The sequence below is a fragment of the Nyctereutes procyonoides genome, unplaced genomic scaffold (assembly GCF_905146905.1).
Source record: "Nyctereutes procyonoides isolate TBG_1078 unplaced genomic scaffold, NYPRO_anot_genome, whole genome shotgun sequence".
Taxonomy (NCBI): Eukaryota; Metazoa; Chordata; class Mammalia; order Carnivora; family Canidae; genus Nyctereutes; species Nyctereutes procyonoides.
This window is the reverse complement of record NW_026575133.1, coordinates 33,498,056-33,517,707: the sequence shown is the minus strand read 5'-3', so window position 1 is coordinate 33,517,707 and position 19,652 is coordinate 33,498,056. Positions and strand designations below refer to the sequence as shown.

The following is a 19,652-nucleotide window of genomic DNA, read 5'->3' as shown; positions in this document are numbered from 1 at the left end:
AGGGACCACAGTAAACCACCCCATGCCCGCCCAGGGCATCCCTGGACGAGCCCCGTGGCCACCCACAAGCTGGCGCGGGCGGGGGCGCGGGAGTCCGGGCAGGAGCTCGGGCAGCTTGGCGAGGGCTCCCCGCGTGCCCGTGCCGTCCTCACTGCCGCCGCACGCACACGTTTCTAGGACAAGCACACGAACCTGTGGTGGCGGAAAGCAGGTCAGTGGCCGCGGAGAGGGGGGCGCGGGAGGGGCAGGAAGGAGGAGGCCTCGGGGGCTCGGAAACGCACATCCTGCTCGCCACGTAAGGGTGTCAGGGTGCATGCAGGGGCCGAAGCCCCCTGGGCCGTACACCCCCAGCGTGTGTCATTAACTGTCGTCATTTGTACCTCAATAATGCTGCGCGGTTTTTAAGATCTTATTTATTTATTCGCGAGAGACACAAAGAGAGGCAGAGACCCAGGCAGAGGGAGAGGCAGGCTCCACACAGGGACCTCAGCAAAGTCTAAGGAAGGAAGAAAAATACGCCGAGTTCATGGGTCAGCAGCCTTGGTCTTGCAAAGACGTAACATTTCCCCAAATTAACCGCTGAAGGGGGGAGCCCTGACCTGACAAAGCGACTCTAAAATTCACAGGGACCTGCCTGGGCGGCGGCGGTCAGCGGATCGGGCCCATGCGGGTCTCAGCGCCGCCAGCCGCGGGGACAGAAGAGCTCGGCCAGGAGGGGACTCTGCTCCCCACAGGCCTGGCACAGGCGGCAGGAGCCTGCGGGGGTCGTGGGGTGAGGGTGCCCCAGGCTGCCACGGGAGAGGGGAGGGGGGAGGGTGCAAGTGCGGCCCCAGGGCTGGACCTTCCTCGCCTCCATCTCGGGGACAGGAGGCTGTGGCCAGTGTCCCTGCTCAGCCGGGAAAGGCAGAAAGGAGGTGGAGCCCCCATGGCGGGGAGGGGGGTGCAGCAGGGGAACCCCCAGGCCCGGCAGCTAGAGGTGAGGCCTGTGCAGGGGGAGCAGGAGGGCGAGCCCCTGAGGCCCTGCCCCTCGGCTCTGGTCCAAGAAGAAGCCTGTCTGGGGGAGGCCGGGGACAGCCGGGGGGCCCTGCAGGGACGGGGTGGACGCTGACCATGGGGGGCGGGGTGGGGCAGGTGCTGGGCACCCCTGAGGTGGGCCGGGGGCCGCGGGTGACCCGAGGATTGGGCAGGAAGGACCCGGATCTCCGCATCCTGCAGTCAGGGCGGAGGCCCCACCTCGGATGTGAGGCTCCCCTGAAGAAAATCTCCAACCCCCCCCCACCGCGGCAATCAGCAACCCAGCAGGAGCCCAGCAGCCCTGGGGGGGGAGGCCATAGCCTGGGTGGGACACGGTCCACGGGGGGGGGGACATGGCCTTCGGGAGCCGCCAGCGGGGGGCCGTGGTGCCAGGCTCCTGAAGGTGGGGGAGGGGTGAGGCCCAGCCTCGCGCCCCACGGAGCCCACATGCCCCCCGCAGTGAGGCCCAGGGAGGCGGGGGGCGGACTCACGTCCACGCCCTGACAGCCCCCGTCCCTAAATCTACATCCAGAAGCAGCCCCTGACCACCCCGCCCCCCAAGTCTGCCGATCGCACCTGGGGCCCGCACCCCCTCCCCGGCCGCCCCTGGCCTGCTCTCCCGGGATGCTGTCCCTGCTCCAAGTCCGCCTGGTTCCAGCACCCGCTGGCCTAAGCACCCGCCACCCCCAGCTTGTTCCCTGCAGCCCCCCAGGACCCCCAGCCTGTTCCCTGCAGCCCCCCAGGACCCCCCAGCCTGTTCCCTGCAGCCCCCCAGGACCCTGACCGCTGGGGGCAGGACCCAGAGGCCAGAGCCCAGCTCAGCTGAGTGTGAACGAGTCACCTCGACGGCCGCAGAACGACCCTGGGGCCCAGGAACACAGGCGACCTGTGCCCACTCGGGCGCCCCGGACATCTGGGTGCAGGGGGCCAGGACCCTGCATCTGGGAGGCGGGTGGGCTGTGCCCGGGGCCGCAGGGCTCCTTCCCTGACGGCACAGGGACCGACTCCACAAGTGGGCGGACACTGGACCCCACGAGGCAGGGGAGCCCGTTGCCCCGTGTGGGGTCCTGGACACCTTCCTCTCACCTCCCAGGCCTCTTCACAGCCGGCGAAGGGGCTTCTCTGTCCACCTCGTGTGGCCCCGCAGGGACCCACTGGACATAGGGAGGCAGGTGGCCACGGGGCAGGACCAGGGCCTCAGCCCAGGCCCAGGGGACGCAGCGTGGAGCCCACTCGGGAGAGCAGGGTCTAGCCCACAGTGCTGCTCGGGGGTGGGGGCGCACATTGCTCCCGGGGCCCCTCTGCGACCCCAAGCAGCTGCGGCAGGGTAGGGGTGCCGCCTGTACCCACGTCCCCCCACCGGGTCACAGCTGCCGTGTGCCCACGAGGATGGCGGAGAGGGACACGTTTCCACGCTGGCCGAGGCGGCAGGTCCCGGGGGCGGTGGGTCCCCGAGCAGGGGCCTGAGGGGCTCCCCGGGCGGAGCCGCGGGTGCCGTGGGACGGCCCCTGGGACGGCGGCGGGGGCAGGAGCTCACTCCCGGCCGCCGCACAGCTACTGCCCTGCCTCCCCTCCCGCCCGAGCTCTGCCCACGGAGGAGCTGCCGGCACGGAGGTGAGCTCCCCTCGTTCCTCGCCGCGCGGCTGCCCCTAGGAACCCACGGGCGGCCGGGCAGGGTGTGGGCTCCGGGGCTGACCCGGGCCCCCTGAGCAGGTGGGGCCTCTCGTGCTTCCCCCAAGCCGGACGCCTGCTCCTGGGCAAGGCGGGCGGGGAGGAGGCAGCGGCGTCCGTCGGCGTCCCTGGCAGGACCTTAGCACACAGGCTCCTCTGGTTTTCTATCTTCCAAGCTCTGTCCTGGGTGTGGGGTCCCCGGGCATGCGGCCGCCAGGGCGGGGGGCATTCAGGGGGCCCCCGCCGAGGGCAGGACGTGGCCCTCAGAGCCCGCGGTCGCCCCCATCGGCGCTGAGGGCCAGGAACTGAACCACGTCCGCTAAGTCCCCGCCCCGGTGGCCCTGAGTCCTGCGGAGAGGCCAGGGAGCAGCGGCGGAGCCCGTCCGCAGGTGAGGGCTCAGGGCTGGGGCTTGAGAGCCGGGGGGGGGCTGCGTCTGCACAGGTGGGAGCCGACGGGTGCTCGCGCCCGCGTCCACCTGGGCCCGTGTGAGCCCCTGGTGGGGGTGTCCTGCGTGCACCACATGGGACGAGGGCCGCAGGCTTGTCTGGGACCTGCTGCTGCACGTGTCCGTCCCGCGAGGGGTCGGGTGTCTGTGGTTTGGGGGCTCAGCTCCGCGTCAGGAGCCGATTGTGCAGGCGTCTCTGCGACACAGCGTGAGGCTCCTGAGGCTTGGTGGGGGGTTGGCATCTGTCCCGGGGCCGGCAGAGAGTGCAGGGCACCCGCGCACGCGTGTGTGTGTGTGTGTGTGTGCGCGCTGGGGGCACGCGGACATGCAGGTGCCCGGAGTCCGCATGGGAACCCACATCGGGGCCGGTAGGTCAGGGTCCGTGGCTGCTGAGCACCACCAGGGCCGGCGGCGTGGGCAGGATCCGCATGGGGGGCAGGGGACGTGACTCTGCACCCGGCGAAGCTCGGGACACAGGCGTGGGAGCGTCACCGTGGAGCCGGGGCCGTCCCATCTGTCTGCTCGTGTCCGTGGGGTGCAGGCTCCCGAGGAAATCCCGTCCCCCCAGCCGCCCAGCGCGGTCACACTCCGCCCGGAGATAACCCTGGACCCGGTGGAGCTTGGTTCTGCGTCCAGCGGCTCGTGGGGGCACATCGGAGCGGACAGTCCCGCGGTCACCCCCTGCAGGTGCTGTTACCGGGTCCCTGCTTCAGGGCGCTGACCCCAGCGAGGTCCGACCAGGCCCCCTCCAGCCACATGGCCAGCAGCACCCGCCGGGCCGCACAGCCCCTCGAGTGGGTGTGGCAGCATCGCCACGGGGCGGCCGAGGGGCATGAGGCACTGAGAGGGCGGGCGTCCTGTCGTCCCGTTGTCCCGTCGTCCCGTCGTCCCGTCCCAGGCAGCGGGCGGGGGGGGGGGTCCATCTGCAGCCGCCACCCCCCCCAGGGCTCCGGACTCCACGGCCCCGTGAAATCTTTGCAGGGTGAAAACCGCGTGTTCTTGCGTGAGGCGGGCCCTGGGCGGCGTGAGGGGTCGAGGCCGGGGAGTCCCGAGGCTCCCGAGGAGGCAGGAGGCCGACAAGGGACAGGAGCGGGCCCAGGGCCGGGGCAGCCACCCTGCCAGGGTCTGGGCTCAGAGGCCCCCGGAAAGGGGTGTGGCAGCTGGGCCCGGGCACCTCCTGCACCAGGGCAGGCAGCTCCCCCAGCCGCTCGGCTGAGCTCAGCCCCCGAGGCCCGCGGGGCGGGATGCAGAAGAACCCGAGCAGCCGCCTGGGGGTTCATCCCGCGAGCCCCTGCCCATGCCCTCCACGTCCACACGGGTCTGCTCGGGCCGTGAGGCTCGGGGTGCAGGTAAGGAGCTGTGACCCCAACCCCGGGACGGACTTCGCTGCCTTTACAACGGGTTTAGGAGACGTGCACACAGCCGCAGCCTGCGGGGGCCCCGGGACAGGGCTCAGCCACATCGTGGGGAACCCCAAGGGGGACCCAGGGCCGCGCAAGGTGGGGGTGACGGGAGCCGACTTCCGTTTGGGGGAGCGGCCCTGTGGGCCCTCTGACCACAGTCCTCGTGGCGGCGCTGCAGGGGCCGGGGTCACTGAGGTCCCCGCACCCTGTGGCCGCCTCAGTGCACAACCAGACGGCAGCTGGTCGTGGGGTGGGGTGGAGGCTGGACCCCCAGGGCCCGTGGAGGGGCCTCAGCCCTGGGACCCGGACGGGGTGACCAGGGTGGGCCTCCTGCATCCCTGCACCTCCCGGACCCCGAATCCTCCCAGGGAACAGGTGCCCCGTGGGTGGCCGTGACCCGCGTGGCCGCCGCCCTCCTGGGGCCGTGCATGTCGGCAGGTCACCTGCAGGTGGTCACCTCGAGGACAGACCAGGAGCCCCGCTCGGGGCGCAGCCCTTCCCCATCCCCCCAGGCCGCTCCCTCACCCCCAGACCCACGAGACGCCCACCCAACCTGGGGGACGGTGGCCGCAGCCTCCCTGACCCTGTGCAGCCCGGGCCGGGCATGTGAGGCGTCCTCGTGAGCCCCGCACGGCCCCCTCCCCTCCACGTCCCCACCTCCCACCCGGCCCCTGGGGAACGCGAGGACGCAGGCGCTCCCGGGGGCCAGCCTGGGGGAGGCGGACCGGGTCGGGGCAGCGGCTCCCACACCCCGGCCGGCACCCCAGCCGCTGCCTCCGCCCCCAGGTGCCGCCATGTGCGCCCCGGACAACGGCTCCGAGGTGACGGAGTTCATCCTGGTGGGCTTCCCGGGCCCGGCGGGCTTCCACGCGGGCCTGCTGGCGCTCTTCTCGCTGGCCTACGCGCTCACGGTCACGGAGAACGCGCTCATCGTGGCGGTGATCCGCGTCAGCCCCGCGCTGCACAAGCCCATGTACGTCTTCCTGGGCCACCTGTCCTTCCTGGAGCTGTGGTACGTGTCGGTCACGGAGCCCAAGATGCTGCTGGGCCTGGCGGCGCCGCGCTTCCGGCGCATCTCGTTCGCGGGCTGCATGGCGCAGCTGTACTTCTTCCTGGCGCTGGCCTGCACCGAGTGCGCGCTCCTGGGCGTCATGGCCTACGACCGCTACGTGGCCATCTGCCGCCCGCTGCGCTACCCGGCCGTGATGAGCGGCCGCCTCTGCCGCCTGCTGGCCGCCGGCTCGTGGCTCTCGGGCTTCAGCGTGTCGCTGGGGAAGGTCTTCTTCATCTCGCGCCTGGGCTACTGCGGCCCCAACGTCATGAACCACTTCTTCTGCGACGTGTCCCCGCTGCTGAACCTGGCGTGCTCCGACATGTCGCGGGCCGAGCTCGTGGACTTCCTCCTGGCGCTGCTGGTGCTGCTGGGCCCGCTGCTGCTCACCGTGCTGTCCTACGGCGCCATCGTGAGCGCCGTGCTGCGAGCCCGCTCCGCCGCCGGCCGCCGCAAGGCCTTCTCCACCTGCGCCGCGCACCTGGCCGTGGTGCTCGTCTTCTACTCGGCCTCGCTCTTCATCTACGCCCGGCCCCGCGCCATCTACGCCTTCGACTTCAACAAGCTGGTGTCCGTGGTCTACACGGTGCTCACGCCGCTGCTCAACCCCATCATCTACTGCCTGCGGAACCGGGAGGTGAAGGACGCGCTGCGCAAGGCGGCCGGGAGGGCGGCCTGGGCCCTGGGTGCCCGGTCCTAGGGGCCTCCCCGACCCCCGCGCCTGGGCCGCGCCGGACCCAGCTTCCGTCCTGAGTGGCCCCGAAGTGAGGGCCCAAGGCGCCGTCCCTGGCGCGCATCTGAGCGGGACGTGCCCGGGACAGCACGCAGGGTGACCAACCCGACCCGGCTCATGGCCCCGGGTGCCCCGAGCGGCACCCTGTGTGGAGCCCCTGCCCCCTGCCCTCCCGGGCGCCACACAGGGTCTCATCCTGGGCCACTTCATCGCCGCTGCCTCCAGCGGGCCCACACCCCCGTGGCTGCAGGAGGGGACACCCGCTCCCCGACCCCGGGTGGGCACAGGGTGGCCAGGACGCAGTCCTGGCCCCACCTCCTTGCTGAGGCCCCAAGCAGCGCCAACCCCCGCTCCCGTCTAGCAGACCCCCACAGCCTGGTCGGCGGCTGCGGCACCACGACCCCCACCGGGCATGGGGGATATTCCCACGTGAACCCCGGAACTGTCTGCCTGCCACCAGCACCCCGGCTCCTCAGGGGAGCATCGCCGCTCCACACGGACCCAGACACTGGGGTGCTGCCGCCAGGGACCCGCACCCCCAGCCCCTCCTGCCCCCTCCAGCCGTCTGTCCGAGCTCCGTGGACCCGGCTCCCACACCCATGTCATCACCAGCGGGGACCTGGATGGGCAGGGGCTCCCCAGAGGGGCCCGCACCTGCTCTCCTGAGATGATGGGCGCCAGGGCTTCAGGGCGCACCCCAACCCAGCCGGGGGACGGCGGGGACACCGCAGCCCCCAGGGTGACCCAGCCCTGCCTGTGCCGCAGAGGCAGCCGGGGCGCGGCTCAGGAGTCTCCAGGCGCCGATGCAGGACATCCAGTAATAACGGTCAACCCTGCCAGCGAGGTTGGGGACCGAGTGCTCCTCTTGTGCAGTTGGGGACACCATGCTTCATCCTCGGAGCACACCCCGTGTCCGACCGGCCCGCCTCCAGCTCGGTGTCCAGGCACCCGGCAGCCAGGAGCCCCAGGGGGCAGGGGGTGGCGCCACGGTGGGGAGCTGGTGGGGGCAGGACGGGCAGGACAGCCAGGCTGCAGGGGGCAGGGGGCACCCGCCTAGGCCCGGGGCCGGGACCGTGGCACAGCCTCCCCCGCAGACGCTCCTGCCCGACCGACCCGTCGTCGCCGCTCCTGGTCGGGGCCTCGGGGCTCTGCGGGACAGAGCCAGCGCCCCCAGAGAGCCCGTGAGTCTGCGTCCCCGCACCGCCCCTTCCACACGGATGTCACTTCCAAGTAAACCTCTGTAACGTGGTGGCTTTAAAAAACACGGTAAAAACACTACCGGCTCCCTGGTTTGCCCATGAAGCGCCGAGTGGTGGGCACTGCCGGGCCCCCAAGTCCGCACACGGGGCACCCCCAGACCACAAGGCGCCGTGTGCAAGGCCAGGACAAGCATGACCCACGTCCTCCCGCAGAGGTGGAAGCGACTTTACACGGCAGCTGCCAGCGGCCAGGGAGACCCCCGAGCACCGGGAACAAGTTGGGGGCCAGTCGGGCGACCAGTGCCCACCGGGGAGGGCATGACCGTGGAGCAGCTGGGGCTGCTGGGCAGACGCCCCAAACCCAAGACCCCAAGAAGCCCCAGAGCGGGGAGGGGGCGGCGGGGGGCCTGGGGGGAGCTCGGGGAGCCCTGGGAGCTCTGACTGGGCTTGTCCTCCGCGGGCGGGGGCGGGGGGGGCGCCCGGGCAGGCCCAGGGGCTGGCGCTCCGCAGCCTCCACCCCGACAGGCAGGCCTGTGGGCAGCTCCCCGGGCTCAGGGCCGCCCAGGCTCCTGGGGAGCTCCAGGGAGAGGCCGCCCGGCCCACGGGGTGAAGAGCCGGGGGAGCCGTGAGGGGCCCCCCGAAGGGAGCACGGAGGGTGCAAGCCCCAGGCTGCCCCGCAGCTGGGTAGGGGGAGGCCCCGGAGGGCGCCGGGTGAGGACAGGATGGTCCGCTGGGTCTGTCAGCAGGTGGGACACGGGGGGGAAGGTGGCAGCAGAGAGAACAGTCCCCGGGCAGGAAGGCCAAGAGCAGGCCCTGCCAGGGAGGGGCACCCCCTGCACCCATGGACCCAGCCCCGAGGCGCCCCCAGCCCCCGCCCGCAGCTCCGACCTGCAGGAGCAGGAGCAGCCCGTCTGCCCCCCGCCCCACACCCCCTCCCCCCGCTGGACTCTGAGCACATTGTCATCCCACCCCCTCCCCCCACACCCTGAGGCAGCGGGACCCCCTCCCGGCTCCAGGCCCTGAGGCCATCCTGACCCCCAGCGTGATGACTGCTGCCCCAGGGGGACACACGGCCCACATCACCCTGCTCACCGCACATCGCCAGCCCCACAGGGCTGTGTCTCTGTCCCCTCCACGCTGTCACCGAGCAGGACCCCTGTGGGGACCCCCGGGTCTCCCCACCCCCCACCCCTGTCAAGTCCGTGCCGCCCAATCCTCCCCAGGTCCCCAGCCTTCATCGGCACCCTCCTGGGTCCTGACCCCACGGCATCCCCCTCCCCCGATCCCCAGGGCTTCCCCCACGGGCTCAGGCCAGCACCAGCCCCACCCAAGGACACAGGAGGAGACAGTCCCCTCTGCCCCGACCCCTCCTACAAGCCTGACTCTCCGTGGGGCTCACACAGACAGACACCCCCTCCCCCTCCCTGGCTGCCCGGGCCCCCACATCCTGTGGACACGGTTCCCTGCACCTGCCCCCGGGGACTGAGGTGGCCTGCAGCCCAGTGACATGTGCTTTGTCCACACGTGCCTGGTGCAGGGATGGAGCAGCTGGCCAGGAGGGCGGGAGCGGGCCCACGGCAGCCACAGGGAGCATCCACTCAGCCCCCCAGCGTCTGGGCCAGCCTGGCCTCCGCTGTCCGCCTCAGGGCACCTGCCTGGGTTCTGCTTCCTCAGACCTCGGAGGACAGTGGGCGCACCAAGGGGCTGGGAGCCACCGTGGCACAGAAGGAAGAGGCCCTGCTGCTGGCGGAGGGGCAGTGGGGGGCCTGAGCCCAGGCCTGAGTGCTGAGCCACACCTGCCCCATGGCCACCCCTCGGCCGCCCCTCGCCCGACCAGCGGATGAGGAGTCAGAACTCCTGTGGCCTGGGATACCCTGTCCCCAGCAGCCCTCGGACCAGCCCAGCCCACCCAGGGCCCCCTCTGTGCTCCCCTGTCCCCAGCAGGCCTTGGACCAGCTCCAGCCCAGCCAGGGCCTCCTCTGTCCCCCCATCCCCATCAGTCCCTCGGACCAGCCCCAGCCCAGCCAGGGCCTCCTCTGTCCCCCTGTCCCCATCAGTCCCTCTGACCAGCCCCAGCCCAGCCAGGGCCTCCTCTGTCCCCCTGTCCCCATCAGTCCCTCGGACAGCCCCAGTGCACCCAGGGCCTCCTCTGTCCCCTCCTGTCCCCAGCAGCCCCTCAGACCAGCCTCAGCCCACCCAGGCCCCCTCTGTCCCCCCACCCACCCCCCTGGTGAGAACAGTGTTTGGTTAAAGATAGTGGATTGAGCACCACATGCTCCCTCCTCAAATTCCAGTAGAAGGATGATAAAGGAACCCACAGGATTGGGACAGTGACAGAGAGGACAGTAGCAACAGAGCTCCAGAAACTGGACAGATGGACTGGACCCTGCTGAGTGCAAGCCCAGAAGGCAGGGGTTTGCCCCACAGATGCCCCTGCGGCTGTCCTTACTTGTAGCTGGCATGATGAGCGAAGGGCAAACTCACGGCGCCTACAGTACAGCTTACCATTCAAAACCAGTTGTAGGGGGATCCCCGGGTGGCTCAGCGGTTTAGCGCCTGCCTTTGGCCCAGGGCGTGATCCCAGGGTTCCAAGATCGAGTCCCACGTCAGGCTCCCAGCAGGGAGCCTGCTTCTCCCTCTGCCTGTGTCTCTGTCTCTCTCTCTCTCTCTATCATGAATAAATAAATAAAATCTTTAAAAAAAAAGTTGTGTTTCTACAGAGCAGTAACCAAAAAACTGAAATGTTTTTTCAAATGCCATTCCCAGTACTATCAGAAAACATAACATAGCTAAGTGTAAATCTTACAAAAATGTGCAAGAACTGCAGACTCAAAACTACAAAACTTTGCTGAGAACATTAAAGACCTAAAAAAAAATGGGATGCAAACCACTGGTTGAAACACTCACGGTTGTTAAGATGTGAATCCCCCCGATCTGTGGGTTCCGCACACTCTCAGTCGGAACCTAAGCAGGTTTCTCTTAGAAATCTTACCAATCTGATGCTAAGGACTAGAATTCTCAAAGCAACTTGAAAAAGAGCCATGGATTTGGAAAACGAACACGGCCTGACTTCAGGTTTTATTACAAAGCCACCGTAATAAGTCAGCATAGGATCAGCATCAAGATAGACAAATAGACCCGCGGATCGGAGAAGAGAGACTACAGGAATGGAGCCACCATATAAAGACAGCTGAGTTTGACAAAAATCCAAAGAAATTTAGTGGAAAAGGATTAGTCTTTTCAGCAAATAGTGCTGGAAAAATTAGGTATCTCGATTCCCCAAAATAGGCCTTGATCCCTACCTCACACCGTATATACCGATTCCCTCATCAACCCGCCTAAGACCATACCTCCCAGAGGAGAATATCCAAGGGAATCTTTCTTACCTTGGTTTGGGTAGAAATTTCTTAGATATAAAAGCAAAACCAAAATCCATGAAAGAAAAAAAATCATCGAGTGGCCTTCGACAGAATTTAAATCTTCTGCTCTTCGGAAGGCGCAGTTACAACAGGGCGGATACAAGTCTGAGAGAAGATGATTTCAAATCACGTGTCTCGGCGGGAGGGCATGTGGCCTAGCGAACTCTGAGAACAGGGTGGGAGCTCCTGAGACGCTACACACCCCCACACACCCTCACTCTTAGGGTTTACGTCCTTTCAGACCCCATAAGTGTGTGTTCACGGCGGCTTCCTCTGTGGCAGCCCCCCGGGGGGGGGGGGCAACACCGGGGTCCACCAGAGGCGGGCAAGCTGTGCACGGCCGCGGTGTCAGCAGCAAGGGGAACGGGCTGTTCCGCAGGCAACGGTGCAGGTGCTCTAAAGGAATCGGGTTAAAAGGGGAAAGTATGATGTATAAAAATCCAGAACATGCAGACGGAGGCCCAGCGACAGGAAGCTGACCGCGGTGCCTCAGGGAGGGCTGCGCAGAGGGCTCCGCGAGGCGACAATGTACCACCGGCCCTTTGCAGACAAGGCTCGGCCCGCCGTGGAGCCATATTTGATCGGACTATGGTTGAGAATATTCCAGAACTGGTAAACGAAAGAAACGTGGAGAGTCAACAATGGTCACCGAACGCCGAGCACACAGAGAACCAACGATGGTGAGATGTGTACAAACCTGCGGGACGTCAAAGGTGGGGGTCCCGGAAACAGCAGGACAAGGGACAGCTGTGTCCCCGCCGGGGGCCGCGTGGTAGCTGCAGGAGTCAGTGGGTGTCAGCGGGGCTGGGGTGGGCCGCACCATCGTGACTGAACCCAGAGAGGGTGCCGAGTGGGCCCCAGGACCAGTCTGTCACCCGGGTCCCCTGCCCATGATCCTGAGCGCGGCCCGGCCTGCCCCGTCCCGGCCACTCTCCAGAGACACCTCCCCGGCCTGTGCACACTCTGCCCTCGCCCGCCGTGCACACTTGTGCCCACAGCTGCGTGTGCGCCAGGCCCCACCGGCGAGCTCCCTCCGGGTCGTGGCCGCGTGGGCCTGAGGGCAGCTCCCCGTGGGCTGGGTGCTGGGGCCCCCGCAGATGCCCTCTCACCGGGCGGCCCCCCACGGCCAGCGGCTGGGCTCGGGTGGTGTGTCAGCTAGTGTAAGCATCCCCAGAGGGCCAGCCTGTCCCCTGTGCACAGTAGTCGGCTTCCTCCACTCCTGGGTGCTTTGTGTCACCCTCGGCGGTCCTCAGGGTGAGTCGGAGGGGAGCGCGCTTCGCTCAGCCGGCGCGGGCCTCCCCCCAGGAAAAGGTCAGCTGGATTCATGCCCACGCTCCTCCTGCTGCTTAACCTTTTAAAATTCCTTTCTCCAGGCAGCCCAGGGGGCTCAGGGCTTTAGTGCCACCTTCACCCCGGGGCCTGATCCTGGGGTCCCGGGATCGAGTTCTGCGTCGGGCTCCCTGCGTGGAGCCTGCTTCTCCCTCTGCCTGGGTCTCTGCCTCTCTCTCTCCCTCTCTGTGTCTCTCATGAATAAATAAATAAATAAATCTTTTTTAAAAAGATAAGGCAAAAAATGAAAATAAAATAAAATGTCGACTTTTAAAAGCACTCATTGTAATCCTGGCATATAACCCAGTCTCGCCGTTAACCGCGGTGTGGTTCCTGAGGTGTCTGGGTCGTGGCCTCCAGCTGACCACGCTCACCTGAGCCTCCGTGCTTACGGCCTCGCGCGGCGGACGGAGCACGGCCCCAGCCCCATGGACACGGGACGGCTGGTCGGACGAGCAGGACTGGCTGCGGCGGAATGGGAAGGGTCCCCCCCCACATTCAGGAGCCTTGGAGCCGGGGGACGCGAAGGGCACGCGACAACACAGTGCACGTGACGTGTCGTGCAGCCCTGGTGGGCCCCGCGGGTGAGCGCAGTCGTCCAGCATCCAGCCTTCGGGGTCTGGCTCACGTCCCCTAGCAGCATGTCCTCCAGGTCCCCCCACGCTGCCGCCTACGGCGGGACTGGACATGTGTGGACACTCACCAACCTCCTCTATCCAGTTCTCTGTTGATGACACTTGGCTGTGTCTGTGTCTTTAGTATTTTTATTTAAAGATTTTATTTATTTATTCACGAGAGACACATCGAGAGAGGCAGAGACACGGGCCAAGGGAGAAACAGGCTCCATGCAGAGTCCCCCTGATGCGGGACTCGATCCCGGTACCCCAGGATCACGCCCTGGGCTGAAGGCAGCGGCACTAAACCGCTGAGCCCCCCAGGCTGCCCTAGAATTCAATTTCTTTTTTTTATTTATTTTTTATTTATTTATGATAGTCAAAGAGAGAAAAAGAGAGAGAGGCAGAGACACAGGCAGAGGGAGAAGCAGGCTCCATGCACCGGGAACCCGACGTGGGATTCGATCCCGGGTCTCCAGGATCGCGCCCTGGGCCAAAGGCAGGCGCCAAACCGCTGCGCCACCCAGGGATCCCTAGAATTCAATTTCTCAAAAAAAATTTAGAAAACTTGCTGTGTGATATCGTCCCACTCACCTGGAGGAACACGTTGTGGGACGGTGCCCAGAAAGAGGCGGAAACACTCAGGGACACACACACGGAGGAACGCAAAACGCCCGCGGAGGCAGAGGAGCACCCGGGCCGACGGGCGGCAGCCTCCACTTCTGGGATGTTCAAGGGGGACAAGGCTCCACAGTTTAGAAATGAATGAATGAATGAATGAATGAATGATGAATTTTGTCACATGCCAATAACAGTGAATAAAAACCTGGGAGCATCGCAGTCGGTTGATGCAGAGCCGCCTCTCACCCCTCGTGCTGGCGCGGCCGAGCTCACAGAGGCGGGTGGGGGAGCCGTGGGCGGGCTGGGCTCTCGCCGGGCCTGGGGTTGGCTGTGCTTGTCCCATCCTCAGCACACTCGTGACACAGTCCCGGGGGCTGGATGATGGCAGGTGGCTTTGCCGAGGATTTTTACCCCCGTCCCCTTGTTACGGGGCTGCCTGACATCCACTGGTGTCCACATCCTGATCCATCCCCCCCGACGTGGTGTATGAAGCGGTGAACGTGCTCCTGGGTTTGGTTTGAGAGTGTTTTGCTGACGACTTTCCCACCTGTGCTCATTAGGGAGCTTGGCCTGCAGCTTTCTCTTCTGAGCGTCTTTGTCTGGCATAAGTCTCAGGAAAATCCTAAAATCATGTGGGCCCGTGAAAGACCCCGAGTAGCTAAAGCAATCTTGAGAAAGAAGAGTAAAGCTGGAGGCGTCACGCATCGTGACTTCAAACTAAATGACAAACCGACAGTAATTAAAACAGCGTGGTCCTGGCCGACATGCAGACCAGGACAGTGAGACCCTGGAAGCCGGCTCATGGGAAGCGGGCGACCGCGAGAGAGGCACCGGGACGACCGGGGGGGAGCAGCCTCTTAACTCATGGTCTTGGAAAACAAGATCCACGTGCAAAAGAATGAAATTGCACTCCCGTCTTACACACACACACACACACAAGCTCGAAGTGGATCAAAGATTTAGGGACACCTGGGTGGCTAAACGGGTGAGCGTCTGCCTTTGGCCCAGGGCACGATCCTGGAGTCCCGGGATCAAGTCTCACATCGGGCTCCCTGCATGGAGCCTGCTTCTCCCTCTGCCTGTGTCTCTGCCTCTCTCTCTCTCTGTGTCTCTCATGAATAAATAAATAAAATCTTTTAAAAATAATAAAAATTAAAAAAAATAAAACCTTTAAAAAAAAAAAAGATTTAAACCCAGGACTTGAAACCATAAACACCAAGGACGACCCCGTGACATCGGTCTCGGCAGGGATTTCTTGGACACGACAACGCCCAAAGCACAAGCAGCAGGAGTGGGAGTGACGGCCACGCTTTTATTCACTGTTTTTGGCATGTGATAAAATCTACTCATTCATTCATTCATTCATTCATTCATTCTAAACTGTGGAGCATTGTCCCCCTCGAGCATCCCAGAAGTGGAGGCTGCCGAGCGTCGTCCCGGGTGCTCCTCCCTCGTGGGGCGTCTTGCGTTCCTCTGTGCGTGTCCCTGTGTTTCCGCCCCACCCCCCCGGGCGCCGTCCCACAACGTGTCCATCCAGGCGAGACCTTGGGTCGCAGTCAGCCTGGGACCATTATGAAGAAGGCTGCTGCTGGACGTGTCCACGCGGACCCACGGCTCCGCTTCTCCTGGGCAAACGCCCAGCAGCAGATTGGCTGGGTCATGTGCCGAGCGTTCGCAGCTCAGCTTTCTGGAACACTGCTGGGCTATTTTCCAAAGTAAGCAGCTGAGATCTGAGGTGGCTCCTGCACAGGCCACCGTAGGACCAAGTGGCCTCCGTGCTGCGTGGCCAGTAGGGGAAGCCGACACCAAAGCAACAGGGGCCAAACAGGTCCCCCCATTGCCTGTGCCTGGGGTCCCCGTCTGCTCACCGAGCGCAGGCTTCTGCACCCAACCACACACAGACATTCCCGTCACGTCCACAGGAATGAAATAAGTAAATGAACTAGTGACCACAATGACACATGTCATCATCCTAAAGGATGCTTTATGCCAAAAAGAATATTTTCTTAAAGAATTGTGTTCAGAGCAAACTCAGCGGTCCTCGGAATAGAGGTCGCCACGGCCAGCATCCCCAGGAGCAAGTAGCACAGTCACGTAACAGTTGGGCCCACCTGTGAGCCTCCCACAGAAGCACGCTTGGCCCACCTGCCCTGGAGGCTTCCTCCCCTCGCTGCCGCCAGGCTGAGCCGTTTCCTTCAAGAGGGGGACATAGGGATGTAGGTGGATGGAGGTTCAAGGTCCTGGGTCTCCAGTGGCTCAGCACGGGATGATGAGTCTCTTCAACAAAGTGGGATTCTCTCCCTGCCTTGTCCCGCCCGTGGGGCAAATGAGGTAGCACCCAGGCCCCCCCAGTGCTGCAGGAAGTGTGGCGGTCACTCCCACTGCATGCACGGGGTGCGACGACAGAGCCACCGAGAGCAGGAGCAAGACCCACCCCAGCTCCCGGCCAGGGTGTGCTGCCCCGAGTGAGGAGCGAGGCCCCACGTCTGGCACAGCAAAGGCCGCGCAGCTCGTGGCCTCATCCAACGTTTCCTCGGACGGAAGAGGAGCTTGTCGCGTTGCCAACCGCGCGTATTCCACACGGAAAGGCTTCGGGGGTGCTGGGGACAGAGGTGTTGGCCTGGTCCACCGTCTCCACAGCAACGGAGCATGGCGTCCTGCTGAGCTGGGCCATTTGGGTGCAGGTCCCACAGAAGCCCCGTCCTGCTCTCCCAGACCCAAGATCAAGAGAGCGCTGGCTCGCGTCCCCACGGCAAGCAGGCACGAAGGAGAGCCCAGCGTCGTGGTCATCGGGAGACATAAACCAAAACCGCGACGTGCGACGTCTTCCAGGACGGCAACAATGAAGACAGACGGCAACACTGAGTGCTCACAGGGATGGAGAGCAGAGAGCACCCCCCTACGCTCCTGGGGGGACTGGGCATTGCGGCGACCGTCCAGAAAGACCGATGTCAGCCGCCTGGCAGCTCAGCCACTTGAGATCCGACTCTTGATTTCGGCTCAAGTCATGGCCTCCTGGTCATGAGATCGAGCCCCACGTCGGGCTCCGCACCCCGCTAGGAGTCTGCTTGAGGGTCTCTCTCTCTCCCTCTGCGTCTCCCCCCATTCACGCTCGTGCTCTTTCTAAAATAAGTAAATACATAGAAAAATAAAACGTAAAAAAAGGAGGAAAGGAAGATAGACTGCTACCTGCTAAAGCTAAATAGACGCAGACCTATGACCCAGCAATCCCGCCCTGGGGCGTGGACCCGACAGAAATGCATGCTCGTTCTCCTCCAAAGACGTGCATAACAATTATCAGAGCGGAGCTACTGTAGTGGCCAAAGGGAGAAACAGGTGTGCACCAAGAGCTGAGTGGAGGAGTCATGATGTGCTCATGGCGGGAGAATTAATGGGTGACAGCCACCCACGGCATCAGGAGACGATCTTGGGTGAAACATGAAGCACACAAGAGGGTGTTCTGTGTGATTCCACTGAAATAAATAGAGGAAAAAGGCAAAACCAGTCTGGGGTGGTGGGTGGTGAAGACCGTGGTTCCCTTTGGGGGCCGTGGGGGGAGGGAGTGCTGGGGCTGTGCGGTTCTAGCCACGTCGGGTTCTCGACTGAGTGTGGGTCTCATGGGTTTGTGCAGTTTATAAAAATTCATCAAACTATACACTTAAGGCAGCCCAGGGGGCTCAGCGTTTTAGCGCCTGCCTTCAGCCCGGAGCATGATCCTGGAGACCCGGGATCGAGTCCCACGTCGGGCTTCCGGCATGGAGCCTGCTTCTCCCTCTGCCTGTGTCTCTGCCTCCCTCTCTCTTTCTCTGTGTCTCTTGTGAATAAATAAATCTTAAAAAAAAAAACTATACACTTAAGATTTGGTACTTTTCTATATGTATTTTATAATTCAATCAAAAGTTTGCAAAAAAAAATAAAATAAAAAGTTTGCGTTCTGGAGGCAACACACAGCATGATGGCCACAGTTGATAATAGTATGTTTTATATTTGAAAGCTGCTAAGAGAGTAGACCTTTAAAAAAAAAGATTTTTATTTATTTATAAATAAATAAGGTGCACACACACACCCCCCCCGAGCCACCTCAGGTCCCCTCCTGCACCAGCGCCCGGTGTGCGAAGCAGGATCCGTAATTGCTCGTTGAGACTAATTGACTCCCCGAGCCGAGCTGTTGTGAGGAGCCACGCGTGGTTGTTAGTGGGGGACGCGGTCCCAGTGGCGCCCGGAGGCCTCGGCCGCCTGTCGTGGGGCACACGAGCCGCCGCCTGATGGGCCCCAGGAGGAGGGCGCCCGCTCCCCCCCGGCCCTGAGCCGACTCCCGTCCAACTTGGCTGCAACCTCCATGAACCGCAGACTTGATTGGGCGCCAAGAGGCTTCTGAGCGATTCCCCAGCTGCTCGAAGAACAGAAACTTTTTCTGAGACGCAGCGCCGAGGGGGGACATGCTCCCCTGGGTGTGCAGCGGCGGGCGGCCCAAAGGGCTCGGCTGTCACCAAACTCCGCTCCTCGCTGGCAAAAAGCCCCGGGGACGCCCGTCAGGATGCTTGGCAACGCCGGCCCGCCAGGACGGCTGAGGCTGTGGGCGCGAGGGTTGGTTAGGGGCAGAGGCCCGGGTGCGTCCTCCGGCCCAGAGGTGCCTCCTGGCAGCGGCCACCCAGGAGGATGCTACGGCCACCTCCAGCCAAGCCGTCCACTCCAGTCCCCCTCGAGAGCGGGCACAGGAGCCCCGCATCTGCAGACCCAGGGCCACAGGCTGCCGCAGCTCCCCTGCCTTCACAGAGGCACCAGAAGAGTCCCGAAGTTCCGACCACCTCACCTCCACCCCGGGCTGCAGATCCAGGAAGCCCCAGAGCACCTGGATGGCCACTGCCCCCTGACCCAAGGTCACTGCAGCACTTACCTTCTCTTAGTCCCACGACTCGGACCTATGAGGTTTCCCTCATTACCAACGCTGCCCTCGAGGTGACACTATCCTACAGGCGCACCCCACTCCCTCCCCACTGTGGTCTCCCCCCGGCTCCTTGAGGGCCAGCAGTGTGCCCTCTCTCACCCTCCTCCAAGCCCCTGTCCCTCCCACCTCACCACACTGTCCTGTCATGTGGCCTCCCCCGTGGCGAAGCCAGGTCCAGCTGAGGAAGAGCAGGTGCCCTCAGCAGCACCGCACTCTGCCTCCCCGCCTCCCCGTGCCCGGCCTCCCAGGCTCCTGGGCCGCTGCCTCACCTCCCAGCCTCCTCACCTCCCAGCCTCAGAGGGCTCAGGTTCACCACCCAACTTCTCTCTTCTCTCCCTGGCTCTTCCTTCGGGGTCTTGGCCGGTCTTGGGACTTCCAGTGCGACTCTCCAATCAGTGCCACTGCCTGGGCTCTCCCCGAACATCCAGGCCTGTGTCCGGCTGCTCACTGACCATCTCCACTCAGATGTCCCCTGGCCTCACAGACCCAATGCATCCGACATAGAACCCTTGAAGGTCCCTCCAAAACTTGCTCTAGCCACAGCTCTTCCTTTTTTTATATATATAAATTTTTATTTATTTATGATAGTCACAGAGAGAGAGAGAGAGAGAGAGGGGGGCAGAGACACAGGCAGAGGGAGAAGCAGGCTCCATGCACCGGGAGCCCGACGTGGGATTCGATCCCGGGTCTCCAGGATCGCGCCCCGGGCCAAAGGCAGGCGCCAAACCGCTGCGCCACCCAGGGATCCCAGCCACAGCTCTTCCATCTCTGTTAATGGAGTCCATCCTTCTAGTTGCTCAGGACAAAACCCTGAGTCATTCTCAGCCCTTCTTTTTTCCCTCACGTCCCATCAGCCAGCCTATTGGATCTGCTTTAAGAATATACCTAGACTAGGGCAGCCCCAGTGGCCCAGCGGTTTAGCGCTGCCTTCGGCCCAGGGCTGATCCTGGAGTCCCGGGATCGAGTCCCACATCGGGCTCCCTGCATGGAGCCCGCTTCTCCCTCTGCCTGTGTCGCTGTGCCTCTCTCTATGTCTCTCATGCATAAATAAATAAAATCTTTTTTAAAAAAGTATATATCTAGACTAGACCCCAGTGGCTTCTTCCTCCACTGCTGCCATCACCACCACCTCTCACTTGGATTATAGCGAAGCCCTCCCAACTGGGCTCCCTGTTTCCACACTACAGTGTCTCCTCAACATAGC

General features: G+C 63.9%; 1 protein-coding gene across 1 annotated transcript; it reads left to right on the top strand.

Annotated features, from left to right (window-relative positions):
- The first annotated feature begins 5,328 nt into the window (after positions 1-5,328).
- LOC129523141 (olfactory receptor 226-like) lies at positions 5,329-6,285 on the top strand. Its single transcript, XM_055345763.1, has one exon. The coding sequence runs from the start codon at positions 5,329-5,331 to the stop codon at positions 6,283-6,285; it is 957 nt and encodes a 318-aa protein (XP_055201738.1).
- The last annotated feature ends 13,367 nt before the right edge of the window (positions 6,286-19,652 follow it).

Excerpts from the sequence above, each read along its gene's own strand:
- LOC129523141 (XM_055345763.1), top strand. The coding sequence starts at position 5,329 with ATGTGCGCCCCGGACAACGGCTCCGAGGTGACGGAGTTCATCCTGGTG.